Here is a 20,263-nt window from a genome sequence, read left to right as displayed (position 1 = left end):
CAGTGGTCAGGTATTCTGCCACTGTGTACTCTCTGTTTAGGGCCAAATAGCTCTGTTTTTTGTTAATTCTTTCCAATGTGTCAAGTAATTATCTTTTTGTTTTCTCATGATTTGTTTGGGTCTAATGGTGTTACTGTCCTGGGGCTCTGTGGGGTGTGTTTGTGTTTGTGAATAGAGCCCCAGGACCAGCTTACTTAGGGGACTCTTCTCCAGGTTCATCTCTCTGTAGGTGATGGCTTTGTTATGGAAGGTTTGGGAATCGTTTCCTTTTAGGTAGAATTTAACGGCTCTTTACTGGATGTGGATAATTAGCGGGTATCGGCCTATTTCTGCTCTGCATGCATTATTTGGTGTTCTACGTTGTACACAGAGGATATTTTAGCAGAATTCTGCATGCAGAGTCTCAATTTGTTTTTTTTGTCCCATTTTGTGAATTCTTAGTTGGTGAGCGGACCCCAGACCTCACAACCATCAAGGGCAATGGGTTCTATAACTGAATCAAGTATTTTTAGCCAGATCCTAATTGGTATGTTGAATTTTATGTTCCTTTTGATGGCATAGAAGGCCCTTCTTGCCTTGTCTCTCAGATCGTTTACAGCTTTGTGGAAGTTACCTGTGGCGCTGATGTTTAGGCCGAGGTATGTATAGTTTTTTGTGTGCTCTAGGGCAAGTCTAGATTACATTTGTATTTGTGGTCCTGGCAACTGGACCTTTTTTGGAACACCATTATTTCTATCTTACTGAGTTTTACTGTCAGGGCCCAGATCTGACAGAATCTGTGCAGAAGATTCTAGGTGCTGCTGTAGGACCTCCTTGGTTGGGGACAGAAGCACCAGATCATCAGCAAACAGTAGACATTTGACTTCCCATTCTAGTAGGGTGAGGTCGGGTGCTGCAGACTGTTCTGTTTCCCAATTCGTTTGTATATACACTACATTACCAAAAGTATGTGGACACCTGCTCGTCAAACATCTAATTCCAAAATCATGGGCATTCATATGAAGTTGGTCCCCGATTTGCTGCTATAACAGCCTCCATTCTTCTGGGAAGGCTTTCCACTAGATGTTGGAATATTGCTGCAGGGACTTGCTTCCATTCAGCCACAAGAGCATTAGTGAAGTCGGGCACTAATGTTGGGCGATTAGGCCTGGCTTGCAGTCGGCATTCCAATTCCTCCCAAAGGTATTCGATGGGGTTTAGGTCAGGGCTCTGTGTGGGACAGTCAAGTTCTTCCACAGCGATCTTGACAGACCTTTGTCTATGGACCTCGCTTTGTGCACGGGGTCATTGTTATTCTGAAACAGGAAAGGTCCTTCCCCAAATTCATGCCATGAAGTTGGAGGCACAGCATCGACTAGAATGTCATTGTATGCTGTAGCGTTAAGATTTCCCTTCACTAGAACTAAGGGGCCTAGCCCGAACCATGAAAAACATTCCTCCTCCACCAAACTTTACAGTTGGCACTATGCATTGGGACAGGTAGAGTTCTCCTGGCATCCACCAAACCCAAATTAGTTTGTCAGACTGCCAGATGGTGAAGCGTGATTCATAACTCTGGAGAACCCGTTTCCACTGCTCCAGAGTCCAATGGCGGCGAGCTTTACTCCACTCCAGCCGACGCTTGAGGCATTGGTGATCTTAGACTTGTTGCTCGGCCATGGAAACCCATTTCATGAAGCTCCCGACAAACAGTTATTGTGCTGATGTTGCTTCCAGAGGCAGTTTGGAACTCGGTAGTGAGTGTTGCAACTGAGGACAGATGATTTTTACACTATACGTGCTTATGCACTCGGCGGTCCTGTTCTGAGCAACGATGAGACAGCCTATAGGGAAGAGGTCAGAGACCTGGTCGTGTGGTGCCAGGACAACAACCTCTCCCTCAACGTGATCAAGGCAAAAGAGATGATTGTGGACTACAGGAAAAGGAGGGCTGAAAAGTCTCCCATTAACATCCACAGGGCTGAAGTGGAGCAGGTCGTGTGTTTCAAGTTCCTTGGTGTCCACATCACCAACAAACTATCATGGTCCAAACACACCAAGACAGTCATGAAGATGGCACGACAACACCTTTCCCCCCTCAGGTGACTGAAAAGATTTGGCACGGGTCCTCAGATCCTCAAAAAGTTCTACAGCTACACCATCGAGAGCATCCTGACCGGTTGCATCATCCCCTGGTATGGCAACAGCTCGGCATCAAATCCCAAAAGAAAGAAATGATCTCACTCCAATACATTTTTATAGAAAGTTAGCAAAAATAGATAAGATCTTGGTACCATGGAAAGGAAAATATCTGTCTATTTGTGGAAAAATCACCCTGATTAACTCTTTATTTATATCACAGCTTACCTAATTGCTTATGTTTTTGCCTATACCTAGTGACCTGCTTTTTAAATTATATGAACAAAAAATCTTCAATTTTATTTGGAATGGCAGACCAGACAAAATTAAAAGGGCCTATTTATATAACGAATATGAATTTGGAAGGCAGAAATTATTCAATATTAAAGCATTCAATCTTAGCCCTGTATTGACGCTTTGCCTGTTTGATGGTTCATCGCAGGGCATAGCGGGATTTCTTGTAAGCTTCTGGGTTAGAGTCCCACACCTTGAAAGCAGCAGCTCTACCCTTTAGCTCAGTGCTTCTGGTTGGGGTATGTACGTACAGTCACTGTGGGGACGACGTCCTCAATGCACTTATTTAGAAAGCCAGTGACTGATGTGGTGTATTCCATGTTCCAGTCTGTGATAGCAAAACAGTCCTGTAGTTTAGCATCTGCTTCATCTGACCACTTTTTATAGACCGAGTCACTGGTGCTTCCTGCTTTAATTTTTGCTTGTAAGCAGGAATCAGGAGGATAGAGTTGTGGTCGGATTTACCAAATGGAGGGCGAGGGAGAGCTTTGTACGTGTCTCTGTGTGTGGAGTACAGGTTATCTAGAATTTTTTTACCTCTGGTTGCACATTTAACATGTTGATAGAAATTTGGTAGAACTGATTTAAGTTTCCCTGCATTAAAGTCTCTGGCCACTAGGAGTGCCACCTCTGGGTGAGTGGTTTCCTGTTTGCTTATTTCCTTATACAGCTGACTGAGTGCGGTCTTAGTGCCAGCATCTGTTTGTGTTGGTAAATAAACTGCCACGAAAAGTATAGCTGAGAACTCTCTAGGCAAGAAGTGTGGCCTGCAATTTATCACAATATACGCAAAATCTAGAGACTTCCTTAGATTTCATGCACCAGCTGTTGTTTACAAATATGCACAGACCGCCCCCCCTCGTCTTACCGGAGTGTGCTGTTCTATCTTGCCGGTCCAGCGTATATCCCGCCAGCTGAATGTCTATGTCGTCATTCAGCCACGATTCCGTGAAACATAGGATATTACAGTTTTTGATGTTCCGTTGGTAGGATATTCGTGATCGTACCTCTTCTAGTTTATTGTCCAATGATTGCACTTTGGTGAGTAATATTGACGGTAACGGCAGCTTTCCTACTCTCTAGTAAATTGGTAGGAATGTCTCATCCTATGTTCAAGAATGGCCTTTTTCCCTTTATTCAGACTACACCTGCTCACTTTCGGTTGTTTGAAAAGGAAATAATCTCCAAAATATCGTTATTTTTTAAACAAGCCTTAGAAATTTGGTTGCAATTTCAGTTTAATCCACCTGAAAAGACAGAACAAATAATACAACAAATATTGTGGTTAAACTCAAATATACTAATTGATAAATAAAAACATACACTGCTCAAAAAAATAAAGGGAACACTTAAACAACGCAATGTAACTCCAAGTCAATCACACTTCTGTGAAATGAAACTGTCCACATAGGAAGCAACACTGATTGACAATAAATTTCACATGCTGTTGTGCAAATGGAATAGACAACAGGTGGAAATTATAGGCAATTAGCAAGACACCCCCAATAAAGGACTGGTTCTGCAGGTGGGGACCACAGACCACTTCTCAGTTCCTATGCTTCCTGGCTGATGTTTTGGTCACTTTTGAATGCTGGCGGTGCTTTCACTCTAGCGGTAGCATGAGACAGAGTCTACAACCCACACAAGTAGCTCAGGTAGTGCAGCTCATCCAGGATGGCACATCAATGCGAGCTGTGGCAAGAAGGTTTGCTGTGTCTGTCAGCATAGTGTCCAGAGCATGGAGGCACTACCAGGAGACAGGCCAGTACATCAGGAGACGTGGAGGAGGCCGTAGGAGGGCAACAACCCAGCAGCAGGACCGCTACCTCCGCCTTTGTGCAAGGAGGAGCAGGAGAAGCACTGCCAGAGCCCTGCAAAATGACCTCCAGCAGGCCACAAATGTGCATGTGTCTGCTCAAACGGTCAGAAACAGACTCCATGAGGGTGGTATGAGGGCCCGACGTCCACAGGTGGGGGTTGTGCTTACAGCGAAACACCGTGCAGGACGTTTGGCATTTGCCAGAGAACACCAAGATTGGCAAATTCACCACTGGCGCCCTGTGCTCTTCACAGATGAAAGCAGGTTCACACTGAGCACGTGACAGACGTGACAGAGTCTGGAGATGCCGTGGAGAACGTTCTGCTGCCTGCAACATCCTCCAGCATGACCGGTTTGGTGGTGGGTCAGTCATGGTGTGGGGTGGCATTTCTTTGGGGGGCCGCACAGCCCTCCATGTGCTCGCCAGAGGTAGCCTGACTGCCATTAGGTACTGAGATGAGATCCTCAGACCCCTTGTGAGACCATATGCTGGTGCGGCTGGCCCTGGGTTCCTCCTAATGCAAGACAATGCTAGACCTCATGTGGCTGGAGTGTGTCAGCAGTTCCTGCAAGAGGAAGGCATTGATGCTATGGACTGGCCCGCCCGTTCCCCAGACCTGAATCCAATTGAGCACATCTGGGACATCATGTCTCGCTCCATCCACCAACGCCATGTTGCACCACAGACTGTCCAGGAGTTGGCGGATGCTTTAGTCCAGGTCTGGGAGGAGATCCCTCAGGAGACCATCCGCCACCTCATCAGGAGCATGCCCAGGTGTTGTAGGGAGGTCATACAGGCACGTGGAGGCCACACACACTACTGAGCCTCATTTTGACTTGTTTTAAGGACATTACATCAAAGTTGGATCAGCCTGTAGTGTGGTTTTCCCTGTGATTGCTGCCATACCACTAGAGTTTAAAGCACCGCCAGCATTCAAAAGTGACCAAAACATCAGCCAGGAAGCATAGGAACTGAGAAGTGGTCTGTGGTCACCACCTGCAGAACCACTCCTTTATTGGGGGTGTCTTGCTAATTGCCTATAATTTCCACCTGTTGTCTATTCCATTTGCACAACAGCATGTGAAATTTATTGTCAATCAGTGTTGCTTCCTAAGTGGACAGTTTGATTTCACAGAAGTGTGATTGACTTGGAGTTACATTGCGTTGTTTAAGTGTTCCCTTTATTTTTTTGAGCAGTGTATATATATATATTTACAAAAAAATATATATGGGGGATTGGAAATGATGCAGACAATTACATTGATGGAAGAAACAATCTTTCTGCAATATTAAGTTGATCCACCACTTAAAAAAAAAAAACTTTAAAAAAAACAGCTCAGCATCTGACCGTAGTGCGCTACAGAGGGTAGTGCGCTACAGAGGGTAGTGCTCTACAGAGGGTAGTGCGCTACAGAGGGTAGTGCGCTACAGAGGGTAGTGCTCTACAGAGGGTAGTGCGCTAGAGAGGGTAGTGCTCTACAGAGGGTAGTGCTCTACAGAGGGTAGTGCTCTACAGAGGGTAGTGCGCTACAGAGGGTAGTGCTTACAGAGGGTAGTGCTCTACAGAGGGTAGTGCTCTACAGAGGGTAGTGCTCTACAGAGGGTAGTGCGCTACAGAGGGTAGTGCTCTACAGAGGGTAGTGCTCTACAGAGGGTAGTGCTCTACAGAGGGTAGTGCTCTACAGAGGGTAGTGCGCTACAGAGGGTAGTGCTCTACAGAGGGTTGTGCGCTACAGAGGGTAGTGCTTTACAGAGGGTAGTGCTCTACAGAGGGTAGTGCTCTACAGAGGGTAGTGCGCTACAGAGGGTAGTGCTCTACAGAGGGTAGTGCTCTACAGAGGGTAGTGCGCTACAGAGGGTAGTGCTCTACAGAGGGTAGTGCTCTTCAGAGGGTAGTGCTCTAAGGAGGGTAGTGCTCTACAGAGGGTAGTGCGCTACAGAGGGTAGTGCTCTACAGAGGGTAGTGCTCTACAGAGGGTAGTGCTCTACAGAGGGTAGTGCTCTACAGAGGGTAGTGCGCTACAGAGGGTAGTGCTCTACAGAGGGTAGTGCTCTACAGAGGGTAGTGCTCTACAGAGGGTAGTGCGCTACAGAGGGTAGTGCTCTACAGAGGGTAGTGCGCTACAGAGGGTAGTGCTCTACAGAGGGTAGTGCGCTACAGAGGGTAGTGCGCTACAGAGGGTAGTGCGCTACAGAGGGTAGTGCTCTACAGAGGGTAGTGCTCTACAGAGGGTAGTGCTCTACAGAGGGTAGTGCGCTACAGAGGGTAGTGCGCTACAGAGGGTAGTGCGCTACAGAGGGTAGTGCTCTACAGAGGGTAGTGCTCTACAGAGGGTAGTGCTCTACAGAGGGTAGTGCGCTACAGAGGGTAGTGCTCTACAGAGGGTAGTGCTCTACAGAGGGTAGTGCTCTACAGAGGGTAGTGCGCTACAGAGGGTAGTGCTCTACAGAGGGTAGTGCTCTACAGAGGGTAGTGCTTTACAGAGGGTAGTGCTCTACAGAGGGTAGTGCTCTACAGAGGGTAGTGCTCTACAGAGGGTAGTGCGCTACAGAGGGTAGTGCTCTACAGAGGGTAGTGCTCTACAGAGGGTAGTGCGCTACAGAGGGTAGTGCTCTACAGAGGGTAGTGCGCTACAGAGGGTAGTGCGCTACAGAGGGTAGTGCTCTACAGAGGGTAGTGCTCTACAGAGGGTGGTGCTCTACAGAGGGTAGTGCGCTACAGAGGGTAGTGCTCTACAGAGGGTAGTGCGCTACAGAGGGTAGTGCTCTACAGAGGGTAGTGCGCTACAGAGGGTAGTGCGCTACAGAGGGTAGTGCTCTACAGAGGGTAGTGCTCTACAGAGGGTAGTGCGCTACAGAGGGTAGTGCGCTACAGAGGGTAGTGCTCTACAGAGGGTAGTGCGCTACAGAGGGTAGTGCTCTACAGAGGGTAGTGCGCTACAGAGGGTAGTGCTCTACAGAGGGTAGTGCGCTACAGAGGGTAGTGCGCTACAGAGGGTAGTGCTCTACAGAGGGTAGTGCGCTACAGAGGGTAGTGCGCTACAGAGGGTAGTGCGCTACAGAGGGTAGTGCTCTACAGAGGGTAGTGCTCTACAGAGGGTAGTGCTCTACAGAGGGTAGTGCGCTACAGAGGGTAGTGCTCTACAGAGGGTAGTGCTCTACAGAGGGTAGTGCGCTACAGAGGGTAATGCGCTACAGAGGGTAGTGCGCTACAGAGGGTAGTGCTCTACAGAGGGTAGTGCTCTACAGAGGGTAGTGCTCTACAGAGGGTAGTGCGCTACAGAGGGTAGAGCTCTACAGAGGGTAGTGCTCTACAGAGGGTAGTGATATGGGAACTGCTCAGCATCTGACCGTAAGGTGCTACAGAGGGTAGTGCGAACGACCCAGTACATCACTGCTACAGAGGGTAGTGCGAACGGCCCAGTACATCACTGGGGCCAAGCTTCCTGCCATCCAGGACCTCTACACCAGGCGCTGTCAGAGGAAGGCCCAAAAAAGTGTCAAAGACTTCAGTCACCCAAGACCCAGACTGTTCTCTCTGCTACCGCACAGCAAGCGGTACCGGAGCGCCAAGTCTAGGTCCAAAAGGCTCCTTAACAGCTTCTAACCCCAAGCCATAAGACCACTGAACAAAGAATTACATTGACCCCCCCCCCCCCATTTGTTTTGTACATTGCTGCTACTCTCTGTTTATTATCTATGAATAGTCACTTCCCCCTACCTACATATTACCTCGACTAACCTGTACCCCTGCACACTGACTCAGTATATAGCCTCGCTAATGTTATTTTGTTTTTTTGATTTTACTTTTTACTTTAGTTTATTTAGTAAATATTTTATTTCTTGAACTGCATTGTTGGTTAAGGGCTTGTAAGCAAGTGTTTCACTGTTGTATTTAGCTCATGTGACAAATACAATTTGATTTGATTCTCTCGGTGCATGTCCTTTGGGGAAGGGGTCTCGCAGGTCTGGGCTGGGTGTCCGTTGCTCTGTTGCTCCTGTGTGAGGTGCTGGGGCTGCAGTTGAGGGTGACGTCCTTCAGGGTCCTGGCAAAAGTTGGGATTGCTGCCTTGTAGAGGTGGACCTGGTCGTAAAGGCTGTTCAAGTCCAGAGTGGAGTGGTAGGTCAGGTAGACGTTAGGTTTTGAGGCACAGTCATGGGAAATACTTGCGTTTACCCGCTGTATGGTGGCAGGGGGAAAGTATTTCCCTGGTACCAGGGTGGAGATAACCACTTGGCCGCTGGGGAAAGTGGAAGAAGCTTTTTCAATCACTCCCTTGAGTGCTGTGGTCACCCTTTCCTGCTGGGCTCTCAGGTGGTTTGTGCCTGTGTGTATTATGATGTGGATGGGGGACCCTAGCCTGTCCTCTGAAAACAGCTCCAGGGCATACCTAATGTTTGGGTACCAGAGTTTGGCCACTTTGTGTTTGGGAAAATGTTTATTCTCTTGAATGTATTTCCCATTTGAGTCATTGAGGAGCACAATCTCTGGCTTTTGTGTGTCCTCAGTGGATGTGTGGGGGTTGTCAAGAGGGCTATCAGGGGAGCTGACAGGAGGGCTGTTAGGAAGGGGTGGGGTCTGTTGGGTTTGTGGGTTCTGTGTTGTCTGTCCCATTGTGGTGTTGAGGTTGTGGTCCGGGTCTGAGGTGGGCTGTTCTGCTGGCTTCTCTGGTGGAGTATCCTGCTCTCTGTTACACCTCAGCTTCCTCACCTCTCCTTCACTGCTGTTAGCTGTGCCATGTGTTCCTCTCTCCTCCTTCACTGCTGTTAGCTGTGCCATGTGTTCCTCTCTCCTCCTTCACTGCTGTTAGCTGTGCCATGTGTTCCTCTCTCTCCTCCATCACTGCTGTTAGCTGTGCCATGTGTTCCTCTCCTCCTTCAGTGCTGTTAGCTGTTCCATGTGTTCCTCTCTCCTCCTTCACTGCTGTTAGCTGTGCCATGTGTTCCTCTCTCCTCCTTCACTGCTGTTAGCTGTTCCATGTGTTCCTCTCTCTCCTCCATCACTGCTGTTAGCTGTGCCATGTGTTCCTCTCTCCTCCTTCACTGCTGTTAGCTGTTCCATGTGTTCCTCTCTCTCCTCCATCACTGCTGTTAGCTGTGCCATGTGTTCCTCTCTCTCCTCCATCACTGCTGTTAGCTGTGCCATGTGTTCCTCTCTCTCCTACTTCACTGCTGTTAGCTGTGCCATGTGTTCCTCTCTCTCCTCCTTCACTGCTGTTAGCTGTGCCATGTGTTCCTCTCTCCTCCTTCACTGCTGTTAGCTGTGCCATGTGTTCCTCTCTCTCCCTATGTTGTCTCACCTCAGTCTGGTGTGTAGCCAGCTCTCTCAGAAAGCTGGGCGGGGGTTGTGGGTCTGTGCTGAGTGGAGTGTATGGACTAGCTCTCTGAGCTCCACCATCTCTCTCTCCAGCTCTTTGAATGTGTCTCTCTCAACAATGGAGGAGCAGAGCAGTTGTAGGACCTGGGCCTGTTCAGTGCTGGGGGAGCTCCTCTCAGGGCTGCTCATCTGCAGGGCAGTTTAAGGATGAGGTGTGATCAGACTCACTCAGGATGGGGGAGTCGTCACAGAAAGAGAGCTTTTCCTGCTGGAACTGCACGAGGATGCCCTGCGCCATTACTGTCCCAGACTGAGGATGCCCTGCACCATTACTGTCCCAGACTGAGGATGCCCTGCACCATTACTGTCCCAGACTGAGGATGCCCTGCACCATTACTGTCCCAGACTGAGGATGCCCTGCACCATTACTGTCCCAGACTGAGGATGCCCTGCACCATTACTGTCCCAGACTGAGGATGCCCTGTACCATTACTGTCCCAGACTGAGGATGCCCTGTACCATAACTGTCCCAGACTTGTACATGTTGACAGAGGTTGTTTCAATTTCCTCAATGTCTAGTTTCTACCCTGGGCCAATACCCTCTCTCTTGACAGTAGTGTGGTCTTATAGCACTGTGGCATGCTAGAGGGTGGTCTGTCATTCGTTCATTTGTTCATTCGTTTTGTCATTCTATACTGTATGTCACTCATTCTACCCATTCTCTCTCTCTTTTTTTCACCCTCTCCACCCTCTCCATTTCTCTCCCTCTCTGCTGCTCCTCCCTTTTTCATATCAAGACAAAATTGGAAGACTTCAAAGGAAACCATGGCAACGTCTCCCCGAAAAATAAAGGGGTGGGGGTGGAGGAAAGGACAGTTGCTTTGCTTTCCCTGCCATCCCCTTCAGTCAGGGTAGTATTTTGCATAATTTGGGTTTAGGATTAGCGGTTTGAAGAGCGGTCGTAATTCCATGTGTGTGTAATTACTCCTACAATGAAACTCTTCCCCAGAGCATCAACAAACACACATCAAAGAGTTTTGAGGGGGGAGGGGTCTACTCATAACTGTGGAATCAGGGCAGTTAAAATTCAAATGTAACGGTCCGCCTGTAGTCTACTTCTCGGTTCTCTGTCTCCTTTGTATTTTGGCGAAATATTGTCGAAAATATGGACTAAATCATGTGATTTTATTTAATTCAACCTTTTAATCCTGCCAATTCAGACAAGTCTGATCTATTTATATATTCTGGCTAATCAACCCGTGTGTTAGCCTAGTAGGGGCTAGACCCAGGCTGTTTGACCATGTATAGCTAGCAGACACATGCCCTGTCTCTCTCTGTATTAGCAACTATCTGTATTCAGAGGCTAGTCACCTAATAAGCTTGTGATTAAACTAATGTTAGACTAGCGACCTCCAGACTGTGTAGCAGGCTGCTCCACCACGTCTCTCACAGTAGGAGGTTAGGGTAAACTCATGCCCTGTCTCTCTCTCTTTCTCTCTCTGCATGTATCCATGTGACCTAGCTGTATTCATTCATCTCTATTCATTCAGAGGCTAACTAGCTAATTAGCCTAAGTGTTAGTGTTAGCGACCTCTAGACTGTGTAGCAGACTGGTGTCACAGTGGGTGGGTGGAGCGATGATGATGTTTATAACATTAGCTCTGGGACTTTAACATACATTCCTACAGGGAGGGAGGGAGGGAGGGAAGGAAGGAAGGAAGGAAGGAAGGAAGGAAGGAAGGAAGGAAGGAAGGAAGGAAGGAAGGAAGGAAGGAAGGAAGGAAGGAAGGAAGGAAGGAAGGAAGGAAGGAAGGAAGGAAGGAAGGAAGGAAGGAAGGAAGGAGACACCAGAGCTCAATGATACCACTTAGTCAGCCTTCTGTTTATCCCCACCTTCATCCTTCCCCTTCTTCTCTCACTCGCTGCATTTCCTCACCCCTCCTTCCTCCTGATTCTCACCCCATAACCCTCCCTCCCAGGGCACCCTCCCTGCTCTTCCTTATGGCCATGCCCTTCTTTCTCCCTCTCTTCACCCCACCCGTCCCTGTTGAACCTGCTCTTGTCTCACGCTCCTCCCCCCTCCCCTTCCCCATCCCTCCTGCTGGAGAGTAAGGTTGTCTGTAGGTCAAGTGAGATAAAGATAATGTTTAGGCATTTAGTTTAGGAAATCCATCCAGGACATTTAGTTAAGGAAAGCCATCCAGGACATTTAGTTAAGGAAAGCCATCCAGGGCATTTAGTTAAGGAAAGCCATCCAGGGCATTTAGTTAAGGAAAGCCATCCAGGACATTTAGTTAAGGAAAGCCATCCAGGGCATTTAGTTAAGGAAAGCCATCCAGGGCATTTAGTTAAGGAAAGCCATCCAGGACATTTAGTTAAGGAAAGCCATCCAGGACATTTAGTTAAGGAAAGCCATCCAGGGCATTTAGTTAAGGAAAGCCATCCAGGGCATTTAGTTAAGGAAAGCCATCCAGGACATTTAGTTAAGGAAAGCCATCCAGGACATTTAGTTAAGGAAAGCCATCCAGGGCATTTAGTTAAGGAAAGCCATCCAGGGCATTTAGTTAAGGAAAGCCATCCAGGGCATTTAGTTAAGGAAAGCCATCCAGGGCATTTAGTTAAGGAAAGCCATCCAGGGCATTTAGTCAAGGAAAGCCATCCAGGTCCACCAGAAGTTATCCACTGTATTGTGACCAGGTGACAATCACACTCACCTGTCTGGAAGTAATCCAGGTTAGAATCATCACACCATTAAAACAGAAGCTAGGACTCAGTTCACCCTTTATTCCATTAAACCTGTAGGCTTTATAGCCAATCTATAGCCAACCCTGTGGTAGGTATTACTGTCCATTCAGAAAGTACTCAGACCCCTTCACTTTTTCCACATTTTGTTACGTTACAGGCTTATTCTAAAATTGATCAAATAGATTTTTTTTACTCAATAAATCTACACACAATACCCCATTATGACAAAGTAAAAACAGGTTTTTAGAAATGTTTGCAAATGTATAATTAAATAAAATAATGAAATATGACATTTACATAAGTATTCAGAGCCTCAGTACTTTGTTCAAGCACCTGGCAGCGATTACAGCCTTGAGTCTTCTTGGGTATGACGCTACAAGCTTGGCACACCTGTATTTAGGGAGATTCTCCCATTCTTCTCTGCAGATCCTCTCAAGCTCTGTCAGGTTGGATCGGGAGCATCGCTGCACAGCTATTTTCAGGTCTCTCCAGAGATGTTTGATCGGGTTCAAGTCCGGCTTCTGGCTGGGCCACTCAAGGACATTCAGAGACTTGTCCAGAAGCCACTCTTGCGTTGTGTTGGCTGTGTGCTTAGGGTCGTTGTCCTGTTGGAAAGTGAACCTTCGCCCCAGTCTGAGGTCCTGAGCGCTCTGGAGCAGGTTTTCATCAAGGATCTCTTTGTACTTTGCTCCGTTCATCTTTCCCTCGATCCTGACTAGTCTCCCAGTCGCTGCCAATGACAAACACCCCCACAGCATGATGCTGCCACCACCATGCTTCACCGTAGGGATGGTGCCAGGTTTCCTCCAGACGTGATGCTTGGCATTCAGGCCAAAGAGTTCAATCGTGGTTTCATAAGACCAGAGAATCTTGTTTCTCATGGTCTGAGTGTCCTTTAGGTGCCTTTTGGCAAACTCCAAGTGGCCTTTTACTGAGGAGTGGCTTCCGTCTGGCCACTCTACCATAAAGGCCTGTTAGATGGAGTGCTGCAGAGAATGTTGTGCTTCTGGAAATTTCTCCCATCTCCTGACCAAGGCCCTTCTCCCCCGATTGCTCAGTTTGGCCGGGCGGCCAGCTCTTGGTGATTCCAGACGTATTCCATGTAAGAATGATGGAGGCCACTGTGTTCTTGGTGACCTTCAATGCTGCAGAAATGTTTTGGTACCCTTCCCCTGATCTGTGCCTCGACACAATCTTGTCTCCAAGCTCTACAGACAATTCCTTCGACCTCATGGCTTGGTTTTTGCTGTGACATGCACTGTCAACTGTGTGACCTTATATAGACAAGTGCGTGCCTTTCCAAGTCATGTGCAATCAATTGAATTTACCACAGGTGGACTCCAATCAAGTTGTAGAAACATCTCATGAATGATCAATGGAAACAGGATGCACCTGAGCTCAATTTCGAGTCTCATATCAAAGGGTCTGAATACATACAAAAATAAGGTAATTCTGTTGTAATTTTTTTTATACATTTGCAAAAAAATTATATAAACCTGACGAGGAAAACATGTATGTAATCAATTTTAGAATAAGACTATAACATAACAAAATGTGGGAAAATGGATGGGGTCTGAATACTTTCCGAATGCACTGTATGTATTAGTGGATTACATCTAAAGGTAGCAAGACGATCTCTCTTTCTCGCGGTCTTTCTTTCTCCATCACTATTTCCATGTCGCATTGTGTACCAGTGTTGAGCACGTCTAGGCAGGTTCCTCAGCATGTTGCTATAGCAACGGCCCCTTGGCTCGACGACACACTTTCTCTTCCCTCCTCTCTCCTCTCCTCTTCTGTCCTCTCCTCTCCTCCTCTCCAGCACTCGTTGACCTGCTGCTCTGTCCTACTAGCTTAAAACTACATCCACTACTGTAGCTATGACAATAGCAGCTACAGTAACACATATGCCTCTGAGGGAGAAATAGACAGAGGCAGGGAGAGAGAGAGACAGAGAGAGTGAAAGAGGCAGAGAAATAGGCAGCGAGAGAGAGAACGAGATAGAGACAGAGAGAGAGGAATAGGCAGAGGCAGAGAGACAGAAAGAGACAGAGGGAGAAAGACAGAGAGACAGAAAGAGGCAGAGGCAGACGCAGGGAGAGAGAAAGAGAGAGAGAGAGACAGAGAGAGAGAATGAGGCAGAAGCAGAGAGAGAGAGACACACGCACACACACTTAGGGTTCATCTACACATTTCATTAGTGGCCTGGTTTGCTTTTCCTGTCTTGGCAGGCAGTGTGTGTGCGCATGTGTGTGTGTGTGTGTTTTCCCAGGTCAGCACTCTGGAAGTCAGCCATTCCCACAGTCTCTCCCACACTTCCAAGATAATCACTATGACAATTACTATCACATAGATAACTGGTGTGAATACACACACACACACACACACACTATATACACACACATCCACACACACTAGATACACACATTCATACACAAACACACACACTGGTCCGACACGTCACACACACCGTCACAGTTAAAATCCCAGGTCACAAGAGAGCATAGTGAGCCTACAGCTCTATCTAACAGAACAGCTGTCAGAAGAGAGAGTGAAGCCTACAGCTCTATCTAACAGAACAGCTGTCAGAAGAGAGAGTGAAGCCTACAGCTCTATCTAACAGAACAGCTGTCAGAAGAGAGAGTGAAGCCTACAGCTCTATCTAACAGAACAGCTGTCAGAAGAGAGAGTGAAGCCTACAGCTCTATCTAACAGAACAGCTGTCAGAAGAGAGAGTGAAGCCTACAGCTCTATCTAACAGAACAGCTGTCAGAAGAGAGAGTGAAGCCTACAGCTCTATCTAACAGAACAGCTGTCAGCAGAGAGAGTGAAGCCTACAGCTCTATCTAACAGAACAGCTGTCAGAAGAGAGAGTGAAGCCTACAGCTCTATCTAACAGAACAGCTGTCAGGAGAGAGAGTGAAGCCTACAGCTCTATCTAACAGAACAGCTGTCAGAAGAGAGAGTGAAGCCTACAGCTCTATCTAACAGAACAGCTGTCAGAAGAGAGAGTGAAGCCTAACGCTCTATCTAACAGAACAGCTGTCAGAAGAGAGAGTGAAGCCTACAGCTCTATCTAACAGAACAGCTGTCAGAAGAGAGAGTGAAGCCTACAGCTCTATCTAACAGAACAGCTGTCAGAAGAGAGAGTGAAGCCTACAGCTCTATCTAACAGAACAGCTGTCAGAAGAGAGAGTGAAGCCTACAGCTCTATCTAACAGAACAGCTGTCAGAAGAGAGAGTGAAGCCTACAGCTCTATCTAACAGAACAGCTGTCAGAAGAGAGAGTGAAGCCTACAGCTCTATCTAACAGAACAGCTGTCAGAAGAGAGAGTGAAGCCTACAGCTCTATCTAACAGAACAGCTGTCAGAAGAGAGAGTGAAGCCTACAGCTCTATCTAACAGAACAGCTGTCAGAAGAGAGAGTGAAGCCTACAGCTCTATCTAACAGAACAGCTGTCAGAAGAGAGAGTGAAGCCTACAGCTCTATCTAACAGAACAGCTGTCAGAAGAGAGAGTGAAGCCTACAGCTCTATCTAACAGAACAGCTGTCAGAAGAGAGAGTGAAGCCTACAGCTCTATCTAACAGAACAGCTGTCAGAAGAGAGAGTGAAGCCTACAGCTCTATCTAACAGAACAGCTGTCAGAAGAGAGAGTGAAGCCTACAGCTCTATCTAACAGAACAGCTGTCAGAAGAGAGAGTGAAGCCTAACGCTCTATCTAACAGAACAGCTGTCAGAAGAGAGAGTGAAGCCTACAGCTCTATCTAACAGAACAGCTGTCAGAAGAGAGAGTGAAGCCTACAGCTCTATCTAACAGAACAGCTGTCAGAAGAGAGAGTGAAGCCTACAGCTCTATCTAACAGAACAGCTGTCAGAAGAGAGAGTGAAGCCTACAGCTCTATCTAACAGAACAGCTGTCAGAAGAGAGAGTGAAGCCTACAGCTCTATCTAACAGAACAGCTGTCAGAAGAGAGAGTGAAGCCTACAGCTCTATCTAACAGAACAGCTGTCAGAAGAGAGAGTGAAGCCTACAGCTCTATCTAACAGAACAGCTGTCAGAAGAGAGAGTGAAGCCTACAGCTCTATCTAACAGAACAGCTGTCAGAAGAGAGAGTGAAGCCTACAGCTCTATCTAACAGAACAGCTGTCAGAAGAGAGAGTGAAGCCTACAGCTCTATCTAACAGAACAGCTGTCAGAAGAGAGAGTGAAGCCTACAGCTCTATCTAACAGAACAGCTGTCAGAAGAGAGAGTGAAGCCTACAGCTCTATCTAACAGAACAGCTGTCAGAAGAGAGAGTGAAGCCTACAGCTCTATCTAACAGAACAGCTGTCAGAAGAGAGAGTGAAGCCTACAGCTCTATCTAACAGAACAGCTGTCAGAAGAGAGAGTGAAGCCTACAGCTCTATCTAACAGAACAGCTGTCAGAAGAGAGAGTGAAGCCTAACGCTCTATCTAACAGAACAGCTGTCAGAAGAGAGAGTGAAGCCTACAGCTCTTCTCACATGTAGCTTCTTCAGAGAGAAAGATAGAGGGACAGAGAAGGAGGGACCGAAAGAGAGAGCGAGTTATTTGCAAAACCGTTTTTCTCTCTTTCCACAAGGACATCTTGATCCCCTATCATATGCCAGTTGTTGCGTGATAGGGTACTGTAGGGCTCTGGTCTAAAGTAGTGCACTATATAGGGCGTAGGGTGCTATTTGGGACTCATACAGTTGCCTCTCCAAATGCTGTCCTCTCCCCTGTGACCAGACAGCCCAGCATTAGAGCAGTAATAGCTCTGTAGTGTTCCGGCTCATTGGGCGCTGCACGGATCCCAGTCACACTGACACGAAGCAGCTTGACAGGCAATTGTTCCCTGCGGGCCTGACACCAGCCCAATGTCACACAGCTTAGTTATACTAACGCTGATCATGGATCAGATCCATGTCTCTGTATCAGTGGATATAGTTAGGAGATAGTTGGGTCAGCAGCATCCCACTGCTGGCTTGCCTCTGAAGCTAAGCAGTGTTGGTTCTGGATGGGAGACCAGATTCTGCTGGAAGTGGTGTTGGAGGACCAGTAGGAAGCAGTCTTTCCTCTGTTCTAAAATTAATAATATACAACTCTGGAAAGAATTAAGAGACCACTGCATAATTATCGGTTTCTCTGGTTTTACAATTTATAGGTATGTGTTTGGGTAAAATGAACATTTTTGTTTCATTCTATAAACTACTGAAAACATTTATCCTAAATTCCAAATAAAAATATTGTTATTTAGAGCATTTATTTGCAGAAAATGACAGCTGGTCAAAATAACAAAAAATATGCAGTGTTGTCCGACCTTGAATAATGCAAGAAAATAAGTTAATATTCATTTTTAAACAACACAATACTAATGTTTTAACTTAAGAAGAGTTCAGAAATCAATATTTGGTGGAATAACCCTGAATTTCAATCACAGCTTTGATGCGTCTTGGCATGCTCTCCACCAGTCTTTCACATTGATGTTGGGTGACTTCATGCCACTCCTGGCGCAAAAATTCAAGCAGCTCGGCTTTGTTTGATGGCTTGTGACTATCCATCTTCCTGTTGGTCACATTCCAGAGGTTTTCAATGGGGTTCAGGTCTGGAGATTGGGCTGGCCATGACAGGGTCTTGATCTGGTGGTCCTCCATCCACACCTTGATTGACCTGGCTGTGTGGCATGGAGCTTTGTCCTGCTGGGAAAAACTCATCCTGAGTTGGGGAACATTGTCAGAGCAGAAGGAAGCAAGTTTTCCTCCAGGACAACCTTGTACGTGGCTTGATTCCTGCGTCCTTCACAAAGACAAATCTGCCCGATTCCAGCCTTGCTGAAGAACCCCCAGATCATCACCGATCCTCCACCAAATATCACAGACCTGGAGAGGCCTACAAGCCACAGTGCCTTGTACCCACTGTGAAATTTGGTGGAGGATGTCCTGGAAGAAAACTTGTTTCCTTCTGCTCTGACAATGTTCCCCAACTCTGAGGATAGTTTTTTCCAGCAGGACAATTAAAAAAAATTTAAAAAATTATTGAACCTTTATTTATTAACTAGGCAAGTCAGTTAAGAATAAATTCTTATTTACAAGGACGGCCTAGGAACAGTGGGTTAACTGCCTTGTTCAGGGGCAGAACAACAGATTTTTATCTTGTCGGTTCAGGGATTCAATCTAGCAACCTTTCGGTTAACGCTCTAACCACTAGGTTACCTGCTGCCCCACCTGCCACAATGCTCTCTCTCCTCTCTTTCCCTCATCATCTCCTTACTGATCTCTCTCTCTCCTTCCTTCCCTCGTCATCTCCTTACTTATCTCTCTCTCTCTCCCCAAGTCCCCCACCATGCTGTAGGTAAACCACGGTATAGAGCCCAGACATCTGTCTCTCTCTGTCCGTCCTTCTCTCCCTCATTTCCTCCTCCTCTCCATACTGATCTCTCCATATCTCTCTCTCTCCCCAGGTGAACCACTATGCCTTTGGTAAAGCGCTGTATAGAGCCCAGACACCTGTGTCGAGGTGCGGTACCTGATGGAGTCACCAGTGAACTGGAGTGTGTTACCAACAGCACCCTCGCTGCCATCATCAAACAGCTGGGCAGCCTAAGTAAGTAGCGTGTTTCAGGGTCACATTTCCCTGAGGTACAGATCTAGGATCAGCTTCCCCTTCACAAAACCTAACGTTAACTTTTAATGGAGAAAATGCAAAACTGACCCAAGATCAGCGTCTAGGGGCTACTCCACTCTACACCAGTGGTGGTCGGTACTGTTTATGATGAGGGAGGACGATTTTATTTTTAATGAGCATGACCTTATTTCTTTACAGCATATTGGATGACTGTCCTTCATATTCCACTCACCCAGCTCAATGTAACATAGATAGATTTAGGCTAGGTCGAGGTCGAGAGATACATTTGAGTAATCAAGGTGACAGACAGTGACATATTCAAAACCGCCTTGCACACTCTTGCCTGCATCTACTTGATCTAGTGTGTAATCATTAGTTCAACAGTGCAAACAAGAGTTTCTATTGAAAAAATTCAGTTAGGTTAATCGCCGTTTTGTTCCGTTTGCTTTCATTTAAGAAAAGTTTTTTCAACAGAATTGGCCGAATGAATACACCCCTGATCATGTGTACACACAGTTCACTTTCATAGCAGCCACATACAAACAGCATCATCACTTTTTTTTAAGGGGGTAGATCAGCTTTAATATTACAGATAAATGGTAGATTCCATCAATATAGTCACTGCATCATTTCCAATCCCCCATATATTATTTGGTAAATGTATATATATGTATACACTACCAGTCAAATGTTTTAGAACACATACACATTCCAGGGTTTTTCTCTATTTTTACTATTTTCTGCATTGTAGAATAATAGTGAAGACATCAAAACTATGAAATAACACATATGGAATCATGTAGTAACCAAAAAAGTGTAAAAATATTATAGTGCCCACCCTTTGACTTGATGACACCTTTGCACACTCTTGACATTCTCTCAACCAGCTTCATGAGGTACTCACCTGGAATGCATTTCAATTAATAGGTGTGCCTTGTTAAAAGTTAATTTGTGGAATTTCCTTTGAGCCAATCAGTTGTGTTGTGACAAGGTTGGGGTGGTATACAGAAGATAGCCCTATTTGGTAAAATACCAAGTCCATATTATGGCAAGAACAGCTCAAATAAGCAAAGAGAAACGACAGTCCATCATTACTTTAAGACATGAAGGTCAGTCAATCTAGAAGATTTCAATAACTTTGAAAGTTTCTTCAAGTGCAATCGCAAAAACCATCAAGCGATAAGTTCATTAGATCTAACTGCACCTCAGATTGCAGCCAAAATAAATTCAGGTAACAGGTAACAGACACAGCTCAACATCAACTGTTCAGAGGAGACTGCGTGAATCAGGCCTTCATGGCCGAATTGGTGCAAAGAAACCACTACTAAAGGACACCAATAAGAA

The 20,263-nt window shown here is 46.5% G+C and overlaps 1 protein-coding gene across 1 annotated transcript in view; it reads left to right on the top strand.

Annotated features, from left to right (window-relative positions):
• LOC106591173 (actin-binding protein WASF3) overlaps positions 1-20,263 on the top strand; it is a 146,248-nt gene that overhangs the window by 67,904 nt on the left and 58,081 nt on the right. The window contains exon 2 of the mRNA XM_082965294.1: positions 18,756-18,898. Within this exon, the coding sequence (XP_082821420.1) occupies positions 18,766-18,898 (133 nt within the window). The 5' untranslated portion in view covers positions 18,756-18,765. The remainder of the gene's footprint in view (positions 1-18,755; positions 18,899-20,263) is intronic.

Source organism: Salmo salar, chromosome 18 (assembly GCF_965601325.2).
Source record: "Salmo salar chromosome 18, fSalSal1, whole genome shotgun sequence".
NCBI lineage: Eukaryota > Metazoa > Chordata > Actinopteri > Salmoniformes > Salmonidae > Salmo > Salmo salar.
Note: the sequence above shows the minus strand (reverse complement) of the source record. Positions and strands in the feature narration are given on the sequence as shown.